The sequence below is a fragment of the Protopterus annectens genome, chromosome 11.part0 (genome assembly GCF_019279795.1).
Source record: "Protopterus annectens isolate FY-2018-M chromosome 11.part0, PAN1.0, whole genome shotgun sequence".
Lineage (NCBI taxonomy): Eukaryota > Metazoa > Chordata > Ceratodontiformes > Protopteridae > Protopterus > Protopterus annectens.
Genome location: NC_056745.1, coordinates 199,916,325 through 199,937,459, shown reverse-complemented (window position 1 = coordinate 199,937,459; position 21,135 = coordinate 199,916,325). Strand labels below are relative to the sequence as shown.

The 21,135-nt window shown below is 39.2% G+C and overlaps 1 protein-coding gene across 1 annotated transcript in view; it reads left to right on the top strand.

The window, feature by feature from the left end:
* The window catches only part of DDX11 (DEAD/H-box helicase 11), a 1,280,855-nt gene that overhangs the window by 254,789 nt on the left and 1,004,931 nt on the right, over positions 1-21,135 (top strand). The window contains exon 6 of the mRNA XM_044087617.1: positions 16,234-16,282. Coding sequence (XP_043943552.1) covers positions 16,234-16,282 — 49 coding nt within the window. The remainder of the gene's footprint in view (positions 1-16,233; positions 16,283-21,135) is intronic.

The following is a 21,135-nucleotide window of genomic DNA, read 5'->3' as shown; positions in this document are numbered from 1 at the left end:
AGGAAAAACTCTGAAATCAGCTGAAGGTAATCCTTCAGTAAAGGTTACTCTCAAGTAAAAGCATTTTCCTGTTCAGGCTAAGAAAAGACAGAGTGCCAAGTCTAAGCATTCTCTAATTCTGGCTGTGAGTAGTTGTAGACATCCTTTTGAGGTAGGGCTAAGCTACTGTTCTCTGCAGTGTATCTGCCATTTTCCAGTTTCTGTTGGCATATTCACAGATAGCTGTTGGTATTTCAAGATTCTGCTGAGATGTGAGGCTGCTCTTGAAAGAAGTAATCTTTTGAGACCTTGACTTCATATTACGAGAGCCATCTGACCGTCAGTTTCACTCTTGGTCACTTTGTGCTTGTGAAATTTAAGTCTTTATCCTGAAGCCCATTTTTCTGGTTGGTGGGCCTGTTATATTAGCACAGTCCAAAGTTCAAAGTTTGATTGCTCTACATTAATATCTAAACTTCCACAACAACAGTGCTGTCAGAACAAATCCTGGTTTGCTGGAGTTGAGTTGACTTTAAATCTTCGCAATTGCTACATATACTGTCTACTGCATTTCTAGTTGAAGAGACTATAATAGGTCAGGAAGGGCTTAATTTGCTCTGTATTTTGCAGAAGGAAGCACAGCACAAACCACTGCCTTTTAGAATGCTTATTCATTTGCACAGTTTTTTGTCATGTACACGTTGATGTAGTAGACAAAGGCATTGTTGCAAGGGTTAGTTCCATGTTCATATTTTTTTCTTCATTATTGTCTTGAAGGATGGCTGTATGGAATTCAGTTAGTTATCAGCAAATGATTTACTTAAACTGGTTCAGTCAAAACTGGCCGTAACTATGGGAAATTCATGGACACTGGCATATAACTTATTTTAAGAATTATTTATTTCAGAATTTGTTATATTAAGTAAGGGACTTAACAGATCTTCCACTGCTTTGAGAGTTTAAACTGGCTTTGCATTTCTGTAGTTTTATATGTTTGTCAGGGAATTACCCATTTGGTTGGATGGTCTTTTGAATGGGCTTTGAATAAGTCGTTTTTCAGTAACTCAGACTACATTCCATCTTTGTAATGAATTCTGGGTCTTCAGTTCACATTTACTAGGTATTACAAACTGGAGATGTCCTCTAGGAATAGATCCTCTTGTTACAAAGCTTCTTTCATTAGGCTGGCCTTGTGTTTTTCATTCTTCATTGATCTTTCATAACTGCATGAGTAATCCATGTTCATGGAATCTTACAGGTCAAAAGCCTAGCCAGTGAGGAAAGTTATGTATCCACATGTTGTAAGGACATGTTGGAGCGAAATAATACATTATATATATATATATATATATATATATATATATATATATATATATATATATAGAGAGAGAGAGAAAGAGATATATGTATATATAAGATTAGATCTATATATATATATATATATATATATATATATATATATATATATATATATATATATATATGTATATGTGTGTGTATGTATATATATAGGTTTACTTGTACATAGTCGATCCCAATATGGGCGAAACAGCTTCCGCGAATACCGAAGTGCAAATGTCTCCAACATCGAATTCCACATAAGCGAACAGCAAAACCTCGCCCCTTTTTGACCCATGGTAACACTGGTGTGGTGCGGCCGGAAATGTTGAAATTCAACATTTTTTCGACATTTGAGAAGTTTCACAGTTTTGGTTTCGCGGAAATGGTTAGATTAAGTGCCTGGTCGATCATGTGTGATCCAATAACAACAACAAATCCGTTTGATAAGGCACCAATAAATTACTAATAAAACTTCAAAGGTGCCAATATGAGCAAGTAGCTGCACCATAAGCCCAACACATGAAACAAAATGCTCACAGAGTGTTACTCCAGTCTCTTTATTGTTAAGTGCTTTCTTCCCCAGTATACACCTCGGGGACTTCCTCTGGACAAGAAGCAGAAGAAATTACATTACTCCAAGTCAACACCCTTTATATGCAATGAAACAATCAATTATCAATTATTCTCCCACAATTTTAAAGACATAGACACTAAAACACTAAAAACCTTTGTACTTTAAATATACACACAAAAAACTTTAGAAAATGTTGAATTTTACATTATTAAAAATAATATATTATACAAAATACAATAAAAATTCAGATGTTTAAAGCTCTTTTTCTTAGAACAGGAACCAAGGAAATATGGTTGTTTAACCCTGGTTCAGCAGTGGCATTTAATCTAATAATGCAGTAAAACTCTCTAAGATCAACCTGAAGCTCCCACCAGCCACCTATAAAATTTCTTGGGACAACTTCTAAAATGCCAAACTTAAATCTTGTATCTCCCTCACATACTAGTGTGTGCCTATACAATGCATTATTTACATTCCCCTTATTAATGGCATAAAGGTGTTCATATATTCTGGTCTTAAAATTCCTTTCCATTTTGCCAATATAGTAATATGAACATGTTTGGCAAACTGAGATATATATAGCACCTCTTGTATTACAATTACCCTTGTGTAGAGGAATGCCCCAACATGCCCAGCTCTCCAAGATGTAGGGGCATTGATTGCAACTGCCACATTTAGTAGTTCCTTTCATACACACAGTGTTCTCTGTCAAATGTTTCAAATTTCTCCCAGCTTTGTATATAAAGCTTGGTGTCTCACCAAGTGTGTGAAAAATATCAACGTTTCCTTTCAATCTATGCCAATTCTTCTTTATAATGTCTCTCAATGCACGTTCACCTGAACCATAAGGGATGACCGTACTAGTGTCAAAACTGACCCTATGAGTGTGATGACTACCTGTTTTTTGAATGGTCACACCACTTCCCAATAAAGGCTTATATTTTGAACCCCATCCTTCTGTCATTCCTTTTGTTACTTCTTCAAGAAGTCCTTTTGAGAATCCCGTTACCCTAAACTTTTCTGTTATGTTAGAAACTTCTTCCAAGAAGGTGTCATATGTAGAACACATTCTCGCAGCCCTTACAAACTGTCACTTATAGATGTTTCTCTTCATATGAAAGGGATGACTACTCTGAAAATCAAGGTAGCTGTTGGAGAAGGTGTCTTTCCGAAATATTCTAGAGGCAAATGTTTTGTTGGAAGTGTCCTTAGAAATAATCACATCCAAATACTCTATTTTCTCACTAGAATGTTTGGCTGTAAATTTAAAAAATGCACATATATGATTGATGTGGTCCAAAAACCCATCAAGGTCCATATTTGAATCATTCCATAAAATAAACACGTCATCCAGAAAGTGATAGTATGTACACCATAAAGGTTTAAAAGCACTTGTGAAGATGTGTTTCTTTTCCCATGCATATAAAACCAAATTGGCATAAATGAGGGCACGTGTTGCCCCCATTGCTACTGCTTGTGTTTGCCTATAGTATTCTCCCTCAAATGTGAAATAATAATTGGACAGAATGTGGTCCATAACAGCCATCAAAAAATTCAGCATAGTATCAGAAAATGTAGTGAGTTCTCTAACTGCTTCATAGAATAAATCCAAACCCTGCTTGTAAGGGATGGAAGTGACTAAGTCCACTATTATCAGCAGTGGAAAAAGTAACGCTATCGTTGTACCAAGACTCATTAAATTTAGACAGAAAGTCCCAAGAGTCCTTTAGCAAATAGTCCACTAAATCAATCATGTCCTTAAGAATTCTATCTACAAATGTACAAAGGGCATATGTGGAACTATTTTGTGCTGAAATAATGACCCTAAATGGGGGATCATCTGTGCACTTGTGTACTTTTGGGATGCCAAAGGCTGTTGGGATAAGTGGATGTTCAGAAGTCAGGAAGATAAATAAATCCTCTGAAATGGCTCTTTGTAACAGCGAATCTTCTAAGAATAGTTGGATTTTTCTATGTGCTAACTTGACTTCATTTCTAGATGCAACCTGATATTTCTCATTGTCAACAAAAATCGTAAGATTATTAACATAATCAATAGTGTTAAACAAAACAACCCTCCCCCCACCCTTATTGGGTTTCATAATGCTCTTTGTTCTAAATTGTTTAAGTAAAGTGTGTTCTTCAATACTCAAGTAAAAATGTATTTCAAGCCTAAAGTGTTTAAACTCATTCTGAATATCTACTTCACAAGATTTTTCAAAAGCTAGAATAAGGGGTTGCAGTGGTGGATTAAAACAACTTTTTTTTTTCCAATTTAAATTGGTCTTCCTTTCCAGGGAGATCCTGTCCCTTGAACAAAATTTTAAAATTTAGTTTCCTAATAAAAACCTTCAACTCCGTAATAACATCCACCGTGTTCAGTCTGAAGGTAGGGACAAACTTAAACCCTTTCCTAAATAAAGAAAAATAGTTTGTATCCAAAACCAAATCAGTTTAATTATAGATCTTAAACCCTTCATAAGAAGCACATTTGCCATTATTAGTCAGTACAATATTAGACTGTATGTTGATACCATTTACCTGTATTGGTTTCTTTATCCCTCCCTTTGTTGCCTCTGTTGTTGTTTCTTTGTACATGAGTCTCTCCTAAAAAGCCCTCTGCCTATTCTTATTTTCCAAATGTTCTGATCTTCTCAATACAGGAAAATTGGCTTCATATTGGTCTACACCCTGGTCATAATCATTTGTTTTCTCATCTGTCTGTATATCTTCACCTAATGGTGGTAAATGCTGGTCAAAACCTCCGTTGTAACCCGCCTGTTCAAAATAATTTTCTGAACCAATAATCCATTTTGGTATATATATATATATATATATATATATATATATATATATATATATGTGTGTGTGTGTGTAGGTTTACCTTTACATCGCCTATCCCAATATGGGCAAAACGGCTTCCACGAATACCGAAGTGCGAACGTCGAATTCCACATAAGCAAACGGCAAAACCTCGCCCCTTTTTGACCCATGGTAGCAATGGTGTGGAGGTGTGGTGCAGCCGGAAATGTCGAGATTCGACATTTGAGAAGTTTCACAGTTTTGCAGAAACTGTTCGATTAAGTGCCCGGTCGATCATGTGTGATCAACAATATGAAGGTAAACCGCAGATATATATATATTTATATATATATATATATATATATATATATATATATATATATATATATATATATATATATATATATATATATATATATATATATATATATATATATATGTATATATATAGAGAGAGAAAATCCTCCAAAGCTAGTTATGAAAATAAAATTGCCAAAGATTCCAAAGACAACCACAAGGCATTCTACAGTTATGTCAGGAATCTAAATGGCAATGCTCAGATATGCTCTGAGCTACAACAGAATGGCATTAAATATATACTGATCCCAAGGATATTGGCAATATCCCAGCAGATCGATTACCCCCAATCTCACCCCATAAATGCCCCATCTTAATACCAAAAGATTGCCAAATTCCGGTAATCATGGCCACACAAGTAGAAACCACACTGTCCAAAGCTAAGAATACAGCATCCATGGGACCAGATGACATCCCAGGCTGTGTACTACATGAACTACAAAATGAACTGGCACCTCACTTAAGTGTCATGTTTAATCATAGCCTCACCTAGGCTTCGTGTCCACTGAGTTGGGCACAGCTACAGTTAGCCCACTCCACAAGGGGGGATCCACCTTGGATTCCGGGAACTACCGTCCCATCAGTCTGACGAGCCTGATCTGCAAGGGCATGGAATGCATTATCATGGAACTTATAAACAAAAACATTGGCAACCTTTAAACACTGGACCCCACCCAGTTTGGGTTCATGAAGGGCCAATCTTGTCTCCTGAACCTGATTGACTTCTTTGAATCAGTCCCCAGAGCTGTGGATGAGGGTAAGGCGGTCCACACAGCTTATCCGGACCTCGCCAAGGCCTTCGACACCATCCCCCACTCTGGAATCATAGATAAACTTACTAAGCTGGGCAGAAATCCCTATGTAACTTGATGGGTTGCCAACTGGCATACTGATAGAACCCAGACTGTAAAAGTAGCCGACTCTAAATCCAGCTCCAGACAAGTGACAAGTGGAGTACCTCATGGTTCCTTCCTGGGACCGCTCTTGTTTGGCATCTACTTCTCTGAAGTACAGTCCAACACTAAGGGACTCTAGCTAACAAAGTTCACAGATGACTGCAAACTGGGAGCCATTATTGAATCCCCAAATGATGTGGATATTCTACAAAAGGGCCTTACAGAAACAGATGCTTGGTGCCAGAGCCATGGGCTCAAGCTTAATGCCAAGAAATGTATAGTTATCCCCTTTGAGAAAAACCATGTACCCATGAATTACCACGTAGGTGGCAGTACACTAAACACTGAAAGTGTGATGAGAGACTTAGGGACACAGGTGGACTGTGGTTTCACCTTCGATAACCACATCGCCACAACAGTCAGGAAATCCTTCTATGTGGCACACCTCATCACTAAAGGCTTTTCATCCAGAAAAAAGGAGGTCATTGTCCCACTGTACTCATCCCTTATTAGACCCATTATAGAGTACAACGCCCCGTTTGGTATGTACCTCACAAGACATCTGCAACAGCTGGAAAGGCCACATAAATACCTCACTAAAAGAATCACAGGCCTAAAGCAGATGCCCTATGCTGACCGTCTAAAAAAAAAACTCCAGCTATACTTTGTGGCATATCATCTGCTCAGAAGTGATCTCTGCTTAACATACAAGGCCATGTCAAACCTTGAGCTGTTTGAGATGCTCCACTTAAAGAAATGCCAATCCCTCAGAGTCACACGCTCCAGAGATCTAAACCTTGCCATCACAGTGAACAAAACATGCTGGAGGGATAGGTTCCTGACCTATAGACTCCCCATACTCTGGAATAGACTGCCCATACATGTCAAGCAGAGCGCCTCCTTGTCCCTCTTCAAAAGAAACCTTGACGATTGGATGGGAGATGGGCAATTCACCCTGGGGATCACGTCAGTCACCCTGCTAGACAGGGGTCCAGGGAAGTAAATATTGTGGGAAGAAATATCCAGGGAATTGTTATGGCTAGGCTTGTATAGGTCCTAGGACCGATAGCCTAGTACCACCCTATGAACCTATGTATGTTTCCTCTGACTTCAAATTCATTGCCCTCTGCCTGTTTGCTCCTACTAGGAATCCAGGCTCAGTTGTGAGAGGTCATCACACTGCAGGATATGATTTTTGTTTTTGTATGTGCTTTAGCCGTTAGCCCTGTCACATGTTTGATGCACATCGGTGTTAGTCTGGAAGCATGAGAGAGAGAGAGAGTGTTAACTTGGTCATCAGTCACTTGGATTCACCCTTATACCCTCTACTCTCCCAGTAAGCCTTGCTACAACTGGATCACTAATCAAATTCAGGTTGCATTTATGTGCCCCCATTTTGTCCTTTCAAGTCGGCTATATAACGGTATGTGATGTGCCCTTGCACTAGGCATGAATTTCCCTTTATTCCTTGTATTTGTGCAGCCTTGGTAAATATCCTTTTCCAGCACTGTTTTCAGATTTGGATTTTAGACATTTTGTTCAGCTGGAGCTTTATTTCCTGTAATAGTGTGGTTCTTGGAGAAAGGAAACAAAGAAGAAGTGAATGTGTCAACTTTGTGAGAAATGCAAAATCTGAGTCTGCTAAAAGAAAATAGGCTGGTGGAACTTAGCACCTGCCATTGCAAGTCCTGGATATGCCTGCCTAATGCAGATGTCTAGCTTTAAGGACTACTGTCATGTTGAGTATTTAATGTAATTGCCCTGTATGGCACCATAGTTTGAATACAGGTACAGAAAGGAGGCATCTGTGACCTTGCTAACAGATAAACAGTGGTGATTACTTTGTATGTTAGGACATATAATGTGGAATATACATTCTACAACATAAAAATAGTAATATACAGTACTGAGGTGGCTTGGCATTTACCAGTTGAGTTGCTTTTCTTGCCGAGCATGATACATATCTGATCTCCAGAATTCACTGGTAAACCAGTATAACTGCTCTCCTTTAAGTTCAGCAGCATATCTGTTGCTGCTATGATATGATGAGTTTTATTTATATTTTACCTCTTGGATGTGCAGTATACTTCTGTATGTCTTTGCCAGATTTTAAATCAAACTATTTAGTTTCTTTTCTGTTATTTCCTAAACTTGTGAGTCCAAAGTAACACATATTTTAGTTGTGTGTAGAAATTTCAGGTACTGTAAACTTCAGAATAGCCAAAAAGCTTTTTCTTTGTACACGAGGCACTCCAGTTTTGAAGCAGTAAATTAATAAATAACTTGACTTGGCTGGCAAAGATGTTCCTGGCCAGACTCACATTAACGTACTAGTGTGTGTTTGTATGTGTGTAGCTGATTCTGTTGCATGCCTCAAAGGCTTGGCACCATATTCAGTGTCACCACCCACAAGGCAGTCTTGTATTTCCATTGTGTACTGCTGTCCGGAAATTGTTTCTAGGATTTAAGAGCTTTGGCAGGATGGAATGCTAGATGCATATTGTAGAAAGACAAGTTCCTGATTAACAGGAAATACAAGCTGGTTCGCGTCTCCCCTTATAAAAGGCACCTTCATTAATTATGGATTTAAAGGCAGTACATCTAGCTGCACAAATTTGAACAGTATCCACCCAGCACCTTTGTAAACGAGATGTTTCATCTTATATATGCAGATAGTAAGAAAATACACATTATAATTAAGATAAAAATATTTCTATATTTCAAATATTTATTTGAAACCCATCTGAACCATAGAATACTTGTCTTTCCTCAGCTAAGACCTTCGCTGATGTACAAACTGTGTCATATGGTGTATGGAGGCACATTTGTTTTGTGGCTCATTCATTTATTCATTCTCCAGTTACCCAGTTAATCCAGTTTAAGATTGCGGGGTAGGTAGAACCTGTTTTGGCACTGTGTGAAAGCAGAGAAATTAATCCTGAATGGCTGTCAACTCTTTACATGAGAAAGAGAGACACGCACAAACACACTGTCATGCCACATATGTGTCTACTGGCAATCTGGAAGGACTCCAGTACAACTTCTGCACTTCTTTGGTTTGTGAGGAGAAACTGGTGCATCCACCGACATACAATGGATATAAAAAGTTTACACACCCCGTTAAAATGCCAGGTTTTTGTGATATAAAAAAAGTGAGACCGCAATAAATCATTTCAAAACTTTTCCCACCTTTAATGTGACCTATAACTTGTATAATTCAATTGAAAAACAAACAAATCTGTTAAGGGAAAAAAATGTAAAAAATAAACATACAATAAGCTGATTGCATAAGTGTACATACCCTTAAACTAATAGTTTGTTGTGTGTACACACCCTTAAACTAATTATTTGTTGAAACACCTTTTGATTTAATTACAGCATTCAGTCTTCTTGGGTACATATCTGCCATCAATTAAAGAGACTTTGATTAACCCCAAATAAAGTTCAGCTGTCTTAGTAGGATTTTCCTGACATTTACTCAGTTGCCTGCTACAGCAAAATCCATGGTTCGCAGAGAGCCTGCAAAGCATCAGATAGATCTCATTGTTGAAAGGTATCACTCAGGCGAAGGGTACAAAAAAATTACACAGCATTGGATATACCATGGAATACAGTGAAGACAGTCATCAGAAAGTGGAAAAAATATGGGGCAACTGTGACATTGCAAAGAACTGGACGTCCCTCCAAAACTGATGAAAAGACAAGATGAAAACTGGTCAGGGAGGCTGCCAAGGGACCTACAGCAACACTGAAGGAGCTGCAGGAATTTCTGGCAAGTACTGGTTGTACACTACATGTGACAACAATCTCCCGTATTCTCCATATGTCTGAGCTGTGGGGTAAGGTTGCAAGACGGAAGCCTTTTCTTACACAGAAAAACATCCAGGCCATGCTAAAATTTGCAAAACAATACATCAAGCCTCCCAAAAGCATGTGGGAAAGTGTGTTATGGTCTGAGATCAAGGTTGAACTTTTTGGCCACAATTCCAAAAGGTACATTTGGTGCAAAAACAGCACTTCGCATCACCAAAAGTACACCATCCCCACTGTGAAGCATGGTAGTGGCAGTATCATGCTTTGGGGCTGCTTTTCTTCAGCTGGAACTGGGGCTTTAGTCAAGGTGGAAGGAATTGTGAACAGTTCCAAATACCAGTCACTTTTGGCCCCAAACCATCAGGCTTCTGCTAGAAAGATGAAGAGAAATTTCACCTTTCAGCATGACAATGACCCCAAGCATACATCCAAATCAACAAAAGAATGGCTTCACCAGAAGAAATTTAAAGTTTTGGAATGGCCCAGCCAGAGCCCAGACCTAAATCCAATAGAAAATCTGTGGGGTGACCTGAAGAGGGCTGTGCACAAGAGATGCCCTCGCAATCTGACAGATTTGGAGCACTTTTGCAAGGAAAAGTGGGCAAATATTGCCGTCAAGATGTGCCATGGTGATAGATTCCTACCCAAGAAGACCGAATGGTGTAATTAAATCAAAAGGGGCTTCAACAAAGTATTAGTTTAAGGGAGTGCACACGTATGCAACCAGCTTATTGTACGTTTTTTATTTTTTATATTTTTTCCCCTGACAGATATGTTTGTTTCTCAATTGAATTATACAGGTTTTAGGACACATTAAAGGTGGGAAAAGTTTGAAATGATTTATTGTGGTCTCATTTTTTATATCAGAAAAACCTGGCATTTTAACAGGGGTGTGTTTTAATATCTACTGTATGTAGGAATTGCAAACTCCACATAGAAGACACCCCCCTGCCGAAAAGTAAACTGGGCAACACGTCAGTGTGTGGTAACTTTGCTAACCTCTGCTCCACTGAATTAAGAATGATACTCAAAAGTAGTCTTTTAGTCTCAAAATATTTTCTGAGGATTTCAAGTATTCTTTTTTATATACTGCTCAAGAAGAGTTCTTTTTTCTGAGTTATTGTACAGTGAGTTGCCTACTTGAATGCTGCTGTCCTGAGTGATTTATTTTGAGTAGAGTGTCTGTTTTCTTATTAATTGTATTTACTTCACAGATTGTTTTATTTATTTTTATTTTGTGTGTAAGTGAATCAGACCAGTAGGGTTTTTTTTCAGCCCCACTCTACCTACAGTAAAATTAAATGGTAAACACAAATGTGATGAGGAAGAAAATAGTAGTGCTGTTAGGCAAGGGTCCTACAACACTGATTTTGTTTTTTTTTTTGTGTCTTTCGGCTTTTCCCGGTTAGGGGTCGCCACAGCAGAACTCCGGTCCACTAATGATTGGTAGTTGATTTTTACGTGCTGAGTTACCAGCCTTGACGCACAACCTTCTACCTTCATCTCTTAGTAGGGGATCACCCTTCAACGAAGGTACGCCCAGTCACGCATGTCTCCACGCAGAAGACGCTCTAGCTGAGAATCGAACCGGACAGCGTCTTACTGTGAGGTGACAACGCTACCGCAGCACCACCTACAACAGTGATACATTCAAAAATATGACACCATTATGATACAAAGTCTAGTAGAAACCTCCGCTATGTAAAATGATTCTTACTGATTTTAATTTGTGGCATCTGTTGGGTGAAACATGCAGTTATTAACCAAGTTTGTATATATGTGTGGCATTTTGCTTGGGATAGAATGATGGGGAGTCGAACACACTGTACAGTTTTGAAACCCAACTTATCTAGTCAGTGATTCCTCACCACAACTCATGTGAGAACTATAAATCTGGAGTACTTTTTACATCTTCCCTTTTTATTGTGTGTCACTGAGTTATTTATGGTTTTGTGGAGGCTCCTGTAAGCTTTCAAATTTTTCTACAAGCTGAGTGACCTTCTCTCTCATTTTCTCTCTCTCTCTCTCTCTCTCTCTCTCTCTCTCTCTCTCTCTCTCTCTCTCTCTCTCTCTCTTTCTCTCTCTTTCTGGTAGGTTGTAGTTTTTCCCATGTCCAATGACATGTCCTGAGAAATCTGGTTTTGCACTGATTTCATATAGTACTGTTCCATGGTTTGGAGGAGGAAGTCAGATTTATTGATGCTGTTATCTTTCCTTTGGATTACATTTTTGACTGTAGGGTAGCTGCTTCTGTTAGGTAAGTTGTCCTCACAAAGATCTCCACTGAAACTTATTTTCCGTCTAAGAAGTATCTTGACTCATACCACCCCCCCTTCCCTGGTCTACTGTTGGACCACTGCAATTAGTCATAGGAGCCATGATCTGCAGAATTTTTTTGCGGGGTGTTGCCCCTGTGTTATTATTTATTAGCCCTCTGTGGTAAAATCTTCTGATTTGTCCCCTATCATTAGGGTGAGTGGGATGAGCATCATTTAGCTCGCCACGAGGTAAGGCTGCAAAAGGTAAAAATTCTTCACCCACATTTCCACAAGCTTCCATGACTAAGCAGGAGAAGCAGGCTGTACGAAAGTCCGTCCTTGCTGGTTGTCCCTCACTTCTGTAAGGGGCATTGCCAGAATGCTACCCCACCTGTTTCTTCTGTATGTACAGATTCAAACATATCCAATGCACCTTTTGGTAGTTGAATCCTCAAGCATAGCCAGTGCCCTCTTTAATATCCACTCAGCTGCAAGGATGAGAAAAAATTCTAAACTAGAAAATTAAAGGCTTTTAAATCCTTCAAGTATCCTAATAATTTAGCACAATGCTTATCCTCAGTAGCCTCTGTTGTGACACAAGCCATAAAACACGCAATCCTGTTTGACCTATTTCTTTGCAGCACCGGTGACTGTGCAAATATCCACATTAGGGATTTAAATCTACACTGTGTAATAAACAGGACTTGCTGGAGGGGTAGGTTCCCAACTCTGTGTATTCCCAAACTAATGAATAAGTAACCACTATAGGTCAAGCAATGTACTTCTTTTGCTACCATTAAGGCAAGACTTGCTGATTGTGTGGGTGGACACAAATTTATATCAGGTTTATCATGTATGGCACTGCTCAGTTTGGGAGTTGAGCACTATTACATGTTCAAAAGGATGGCACGTACTTTTTAAGGGTGTATACTAATCTTATGGTTCCTGTGATCACTTGGCTAGTATTATTCTTATGCTCCTAACCCTGAAGTACAGGAAGTGTTTTTTCTAGTCTCCACCAGGAAAACCTCACTTCCCCTGTGTGCTCCTTAAAGTGCCTGCAACACTCTCTTCCCCATCACACTTCACTGTGTGCTTCCTTGAGCACCCACGACTTCCCCTCCCCCATCAGAGAGGCAAGTTAGTCACAGCCCTGTATTCTTGTCCCTTTCCCCCTGGCTGTTGCATTCCCTTGGTTTAACAAATCAAGCCCTGATCATCTGGGTTGCAGGCAAGGTTCCATTCCTCTGCACCACAGAGCCAAGCTTGAAATACAGAAAATATGCATTAAAACATTTTACTTGGCAAATTCTGAACAATGCTATAATTATTAGAAGCAGAGCCTTAACTGGCACATCTAGCACCCAGTGCTGGTCCCTGATCTGGTGCCTCACTCCCTCACCTCTTCAGGTGAAGAACAAAAAAATAAATAAAAGGTCCCTTTTCTGTAGTTTGTTGCTCCATACCAGGGCCCATTCCCCACCTCTTCCACCTGAGGTCCTCAAGTGGAAAACAAAAAATGTCCATGCTTCAACCAGCTCCCCACTTTCTGCTCTTTATTTGAAGAGAAAGAAGAAAAAAAGGTCTTCACTTTTAAACTGTAGTAAGCTGATTGCAAATGGCTTACTACTGCTTTACCACATAGGAAGTGGTGAGCTAAAGTGCATTTCTTATTTCTGTACTGGCATTCAGAAATGCCGGTACAGAAAAATGCATGAACTGCACATCCCGATCACTCCCTTAACACATTATGCCTGGGGCACCTGCCCACTTCGCCCAACACTTGCTGAGCTTAATGATTAGAAGATATGCAATCCATAGATGAAAAAATGCAAAACAGCCGAATCCGGTAGGAGAAACCTACTACATTATTTAAAATCATTGATTTTAAAATGATGGACAGAAATATTTACACACAGTTATAAAGACAAAAGACTTTGGTTGGATCCATTCAATTCGATTTTTTTCACACTTCCTGTATGTCCTGTTAGGCTGTAGTTAAATATGTAAGTTATTTTACAGTGTAAGAAAAAAAATCAGAAGATAAAATCATGAGTTTGGTGGACTCAATAGAGAAAATATAAATCCCAAAATAATAGTCACACTTTGTAGGGGCAGTGAGTGTTTGACAGGATGGAGGATTTGTCCCGGGACCCTGGTTTGTATTATATAACAAACTGTGTATTATTAATGGTTAAATAAGTGCACTTTTTCAAGTTTTGTCAGTCTTGAAAACAGTCTTTTTCAGTGTTGGAAATGTTTTTCTTTTGAAATTAGTATTTATGAAGTTACCAAGGCTCAGTGGAACATTGTTTGACAGGCAATATTTTGGTTAGCCATAATGTTACCATATTGTATTTTGCGTTCCATATGCTGCTTTTTGTGTGTATCTGTGCAAGACTTGCTTATGTATGCTTATCTTTCCCCACCTCAAACTTGAGTACCTCAATCATTAGTTATTCTCCCCTTTCTTTTTTCCCCACATTCTCTGGCCTTCCCAGTGCCTCTATCCCATCCATAGCTGTGTCTACCAGCTCTTCTTCCACACTGGATTCTCTGACTCGGGGCTAGGGCTGGCATGGATCGTAAGGAGGTAGGGGGGGGGGTCATGCTGGAGATTGCTTAAGGGGGCATTTAATGAAGAGGTGGAATAGGGACTGAAGGGGAAAAATTTAAGGAAGGATGGGGAAGGCTGACTAAGTGTTCTAAAAGATTGCAATTGGGCTACAGCAACACTGGTGTGAAATATTATCTGAGGGTTTAAGTGGAACTGATGTACAAAGCAGGAGAAGAATCTGGAAGCACTTGCCACTCATTATTATTATTATTACTCATAGCAGGATCAAAATGAGAGAGCTGTGACAGCTATAGCTCTCAACCTTCCTTCTCCAAAATGTGGAATACTACCTCTAGTAATGTGAAATAAACATAAAACACAATGAGCAACATGTGGAACACTTACTAACTACTTCATCTAGGAAGCAGACTGCATAGTTAAAACTGTTAACTCATTGTTTCCAAAATATGCTGATGAATTAATGTGTTTCAGTATCGCGTACCATTGATACTGGTTACAAAAATTAACAGTGTATGTGTTATGCACCCTTTCAGTGAAGATCATGGACATTTTACAACTCAAAAGTAGGAACATTCCTCATAATGAGGTATAGCTGGGAGGTACAGTTGTAACACTGAACGTAAAAGTAGAAGCACATGCACAGGGTGAAGTACTCAAAAAAACAAAATTCTTTAGTACTACTGAGCCTTGTCAGGGCACACCTTGAGGAATGTCAAGTTCTGGAGGTCATACAAAGACATGGGCATGGACGTTTGGAAGGTATTAATATGAGAGCCAGCAGAAGGATTTATGAGATGAAGGGAAAGGGTATGATCTGAAACTTAAGATGGAGCTCTTAGTGAAGAGCAGGCGCATGTGAATGATATGCTGCACAACAACAAGAGCAGATGTGAAGAGGTCATCCTTAACAGGAGGTGGGGAAGAGAATAGTAGCAAAGGCAGTATGTTGTTGGGACCAACCACCCCTTTAATCTGTGAAAGTACTTCTTTGCATATAGTTGAGCCCATAAAACTGACTGCAAGTTCTTTGTGGCGGAGCCTGTGTTTTGCAGTTTGTGTAACAAACCAAATGTACAATGTCTTTGGTGCATGATGCACGTTTGTCTGTGTGTCTTTTCATACTTTCTGCAGCTTTGCTGCTCCTAACCTATACATGAGGGCATTGTGCGCCCATATACATTTTCTAGCTATTCTATGGTCATCAAAAACATTCATAAAGTGTATGAAATATCTGTTTGGTGTAGCCTGTTACTGGTACGATCTTGCTCCCAAAACTGAACTGACATCAGTCTAGATGAATTATTTAATTCTCTACGCAAACCACTCTAGATACGTCATCTTCTGAAAATGCGCACTACGTGTAGGTATTCCACATAACAGTGAATGAAAACAGAAAGCCAGGAGTATATTTTGGGATATTAAGTAGAGCTTTATGGTGGCATTAACCTTTGAGCTAATTGTGAATATATCTGCTGTATTTTAAACTTGGTTACGCTGAAATGACATTTGATATATTATGCTGAATATATTTGCAAGCTACTTTGCCTTTATGCTTCAGTGTGTGAAACCTTCCTTATGCTTTTTTGAGGCTGAAAACCAGTCATTAATTTTATTTTTTTCCTTTTCACTAAATAGGGTAGATGATGAAGATGATGAGGACCTGGAAGAAGAACATGTGACAAAGGTTAAGCTTTAAATATATATTTAAGATACTAGGTTTTATTACTGGACTTTGCATTAATTAATAGAACTGTGTGTGGATGATCTGTGCACATCAGGGATTTTCTTCCACCAGGGTGATGCAACTATTCTGAGTGCATTTTATTCCATATGTGAGTACAAGGCCTTAAAGGCTTCAGAGAGGCCAACTAAGAATACAGATGAGGCATTTAAGACATTTAGGTGCAGTTGGTGTTTTAACAAATGTGCAAGCATCTCTTAGTAGGGGATCACCCTTCAAAGGATTTTAGCTCACTGACTGTGCCAGCTTCGCCTGTGTGGAGGGATAAAGCCTTGACTGTGACGCGGACAACCTAAGTTAGATTAGTGGCCCAGGCACCTGCTAGTGCTAGGCAGGAGGACGAAGAATAACATGGCATTACTTGCTTGCTTTTCAAGGAGGAGTATGGCTTCACAGTCTTGATGGTGATACTGGGTCCATGACTACAAGAAGAAAAATAAACCAGAAGGTAAACACCACTCCTTTCTACAATAGACCAGTGACGTTTTTAATCTGAGCACTTTCATCCACTTACAATGAAGGAACTTCATCAGACACATTGTTAAAACACTGAACAGTTTAGTCATGAACACACAATGACATCATAACTCCTCCCACATATAATTATAAAATATAAAATATATATAAATTAATTCATAAAATGTATCTATGTAAAACATTATTATGTTTAACATGATTAATAAAAACATATTTTAACTCCGTAAAGATTTTAATTTCAGGACACATTTTAGTGAGCAACAGTCATTAAACCCTGGATAAGCAAATGCATTTGTTTTTAATTACCGTAGTAACTCCCTCTCTTCAAGTTTTAAAGCCCAAGGGTCTCCTCTAGTGTCAACCTCCCCATAAAGTGAAAGGAATGGTCAGCAAATTCCAACAGGTGCTTTGCTAGTGCATTGCTTTCATCCTGTCTCACCATACTATAATGGTGTTCATAAATTCTTTGTTTTAAGGGCCTTTCCAGCTTCCCTATATAGAATACGGGGCATAGTTTACACCTAGCTAAATAAATGACCTCCTTGGTATTGCAGTCATATTTTCCTGTCAGAGTGTATTTTATTTTCCCTATAGGAAAAAGAAGAGGCTACTAGGATGGGTTTACAATGAGGGCATCTGCCACACTTTTCCATGCCCTTATTGGGAACATAAGGTTTAATGTTCCTATTCAATAAATCTTTCAGATTAAGACCCCTTCTAAAAGTGACTTTAGGCTCTAAGCCCAACTTGTCTGCCAAGTTCACATTATCCTTAATTAAGGTCAAATTTTATGTCAAAATAGCTCTTAATTCTCTAGCATCTTTCGAAAATACTGTGATAAAACTAGTACTAAAATTTAATTTAGCATTCATTGCTGTAGGGCTTACAGTTAAATCCAATTGGAAATGGGCCATTTCCAACCAATTTTACACAAAGGGGTAGAAAGACTTGAACAATTGGATTCCATTTGTACCTTTTCTTGATTTCCATATTTCTCTGCCTTATACAGACTTTCATAGAATTTTCCAAGTATTTCCAGTACTTCTACAGGATCCCTTGTTCCTTGTTATAGGCTCCCCTAGGCTTGGTGATGGCCCTTGCTATTTTCTGTTGCCTGAGTCATTGTGCTAAAAGTTTTTGTGCTCTAGGGTTATTCTCAAAAAACAGTTGCTTAACAACAGTCTTTTTAAACTCATGCATATTATCAAGGTAATACGTTATTTTCTATTTAGCAATCTGCAGATGCTTCTCTTCTTTTTCTGTGAGATCCCCCCTATTTTGCAGTGATTTAACATTTGTCAGTCCCTCTAAGTAATCCTTGTTACTTCTTAACCATATCTCCCTTTATTTCCATCCTATTTTTAAATTCCACTATAATGTTCTCCCACTCCCTAGCTATATTTTCAGAAGAAATTTCTGTCTTCTCTAATAGCTTCTGAATAATTTCCACTGCCCATTCCTTAAATTCCTCTCTTTTCAACAGATAGGTAGGAAAGTGCCAGTGTCTCATTTTTATTTCATTACCCTGTGTTTTTATTTTTAATTATTATTAGCACATGATCTAAAATAGTTATTGGGTACATATCAAGACCTTCAATTAAATGCACATGCGCCTGTGAAATATATATTCTGTCTAGCCTAGCCCATTTTTTTTATCTTGGAGAATAAATTCACTCCAAATTCCTAGCACTGAATTTGCATCTTCCATGCAAAATGTTTTCATAAATTTCTTTAAAAATCTACCCTCTTTTGTTATAGTTTCCCTTCTGGGCCCCCAGGCACATCTTTGCTGTTGCAAATCAAATTCCAGTCCCCACATATAAGTAATATTCCTTGCTGAAAGCTGATTATTTCTCCCAGAATTTTCTTAAGCTCCATCATAGCAGTTTTTGGCGGAATATAAATTCATGCCAGTGTAATTCTTTTCCCTTATCAGTAGCTCCTAAGTACTGTCTTCAATTATTATCTTTCATATTTTCTTCTATTACAATTGGAGCTCTTCTTGCAATTAATATAAGTATTCCTCTCTTCCTTTGTCCTAGATATTCTGCTGAATAGCCATCCTGAAAACCTTTCTTTATCAAATTCACATGTTCAATTGTTTCTCCAGGAGAATAGCTACTTGCATGCTACATTTTTTAATATAATTTGCTACTCTTTCTTTTTTGTATTTATCTGTGAGACCATTAACATTTAAACACATTACAGAAAGAATCATGTTCTTGAGGGATTATTCTTCTCATCATTTATAACAGATTTTTGTTAAATGTATGGTTCCAGCTTTTGTATTCAATGCATGCACCATTTGGCAAGATGTTCATCGTGTTACCCTGCTGCAGTCATCACACTTGGGTTATCCTGCCGTCAGGCGGTGCCGCAGTCGGCCCGAATTCCAAAGTCTTGGTCCGGCGTCAGTTGCTGTCGCTTCTTCCCTGACGTCAGTGCACCAGGGGTATATAAGTGGCATCCAACACCATTTTCTTCAGTCTTTCTTGCCGCGCGGTGCCCGAAGCAGAAGCAGTTCGCAAGTGCCGGTCGGCCGACACCTGAGATTTTCGTTTTGAATTTCATTCCGAAGTCTTCAATAAAGCTAAGTACCCCGTTGGAAAACATTTTCTTGCCTCGGTCCGATGTCAGAAAAAGTTAACAATTGCATTTCTTGTGGGACGCAAATACCTCATAAGGACTTCCACTCCTTTTGTATTCCTTGCCTAGGCCCAGACCACGACGTCACAGGTTGTCGGTTTTGCGCTAGGTTTAATAAACGAACTATCAAACGCCGTTTTGACTTCGCACGGCATTACTTTGGTAGGAAATTTAATTATATCATGCCGTCGAAGCAGCCGACGACCGCCATTCATAAAAAACGCAAGGATAAGGACAGGCTGCCTAGGGATAAGCCAGACCCCGAGGCCTCAGCTGGGCCCGTCGCCGGTTCTCTGTTTTTCAGTGAGGCGCCTACTCAGCCCCTGACAACCACAGAACTGGAACCCCAGACAGCTGCGGATTCCCAAGCGGAGTCTACTAGGCCGATGCAGCCATCTGCCAACACTGGAGCAGAACTAGACACCGGTGCAGTGTAAACACCTTTGGTTGAAGAAGGTGTCTTCAGACCGACTACACTCACCATTAAATCTTATGCTAAGCTTAAAACTCCTTTCAAACCTAAGAAAACTGTACATCAGTCTACAGTTTAAGGCCCCATGCCTAAGAAACAGATGCTTAAGATGGATGAAGATTTGATTACCCTTATCAGGGGTCCCCATCCTCCTCCTGATAAAAGACCAAGACAAGAGGAGGATTATGCATCCTCTGACCAAGTTTCTCTCTCCTCAGATTCTTCTGAGGAACAGGATTACACTTTTCCACCTTATGAAGATTCTGATGCTGAAGACTCTATTCCCTCAGCATCTCCCCCTGAAGACTACTCTTTTGGGGAAACTTTACATACTGTGAGGGAACATTTCCACTGGGAAGGCCAGGATTACTCAGATTCTAAGAAAAGGCTCCGAGAGTTCCTTTTACTACCCCAGCACAGACCTCTTGCTATCCCTCCTGTTTTAGATATTGTGGATGATGCTTATTGGAGTCTAGTTTAAATCCAGACTCTCTACCTCCTGCTCCAGCCAAACCAGACAGATACTACAGAGTACCTGACTCACACAAATTCCTTTATAAAAGCCCTGTAGCTGACCCAGAAACAATTTCCCAGGGTCCTAAGGGAGCAAAAGCTTCTATGGCTAAAAATCCTGTGCCCTCTGAAAGGGATTCCAGAGCCCTAGATAGATGGGGAAAGAAAATATCCACCTCAGCAACTCTGGCTAAGAGAGCATTAAATTGCCAGTTTCACATGTTGAAATATCAACAATTCCTAATGTCTCAGTTAAAACAAAAAATGAGCTCACATTCTGAACAGCCTAAATTCAAGGAAATGCAGGATCTGTTGCATGCAGCTGAACAGGTGGGCAAACATACTTTACAATGCGGATTTGATTTATTGGAAGCTTCCTGTAGAGCAGCTGTTACTGGCTCTGTCATACGTAGACATGCTTGGTTAAAAGAACAAACCCTCCCTGACCATGTTAAAGCAAAATTATTGGATGCACCTTTACAGCAGGATGTATTATTTGGTGTCAAAGCAGAAGAAGTTTTAAAGAAAATGGAGGATAAGGCAAAGTCTATGCAAACGGTCAAGGATTTTTTTGCAGATACAACCCCCTCGCTTCAGCAGAAATTGGCCAACAAAAAAATGGTCCTTTCCAGCTTCAGACAGATCACAGAGGGGCAAGAACAGACGCCCAATGGGGCAGAGGTCAGTC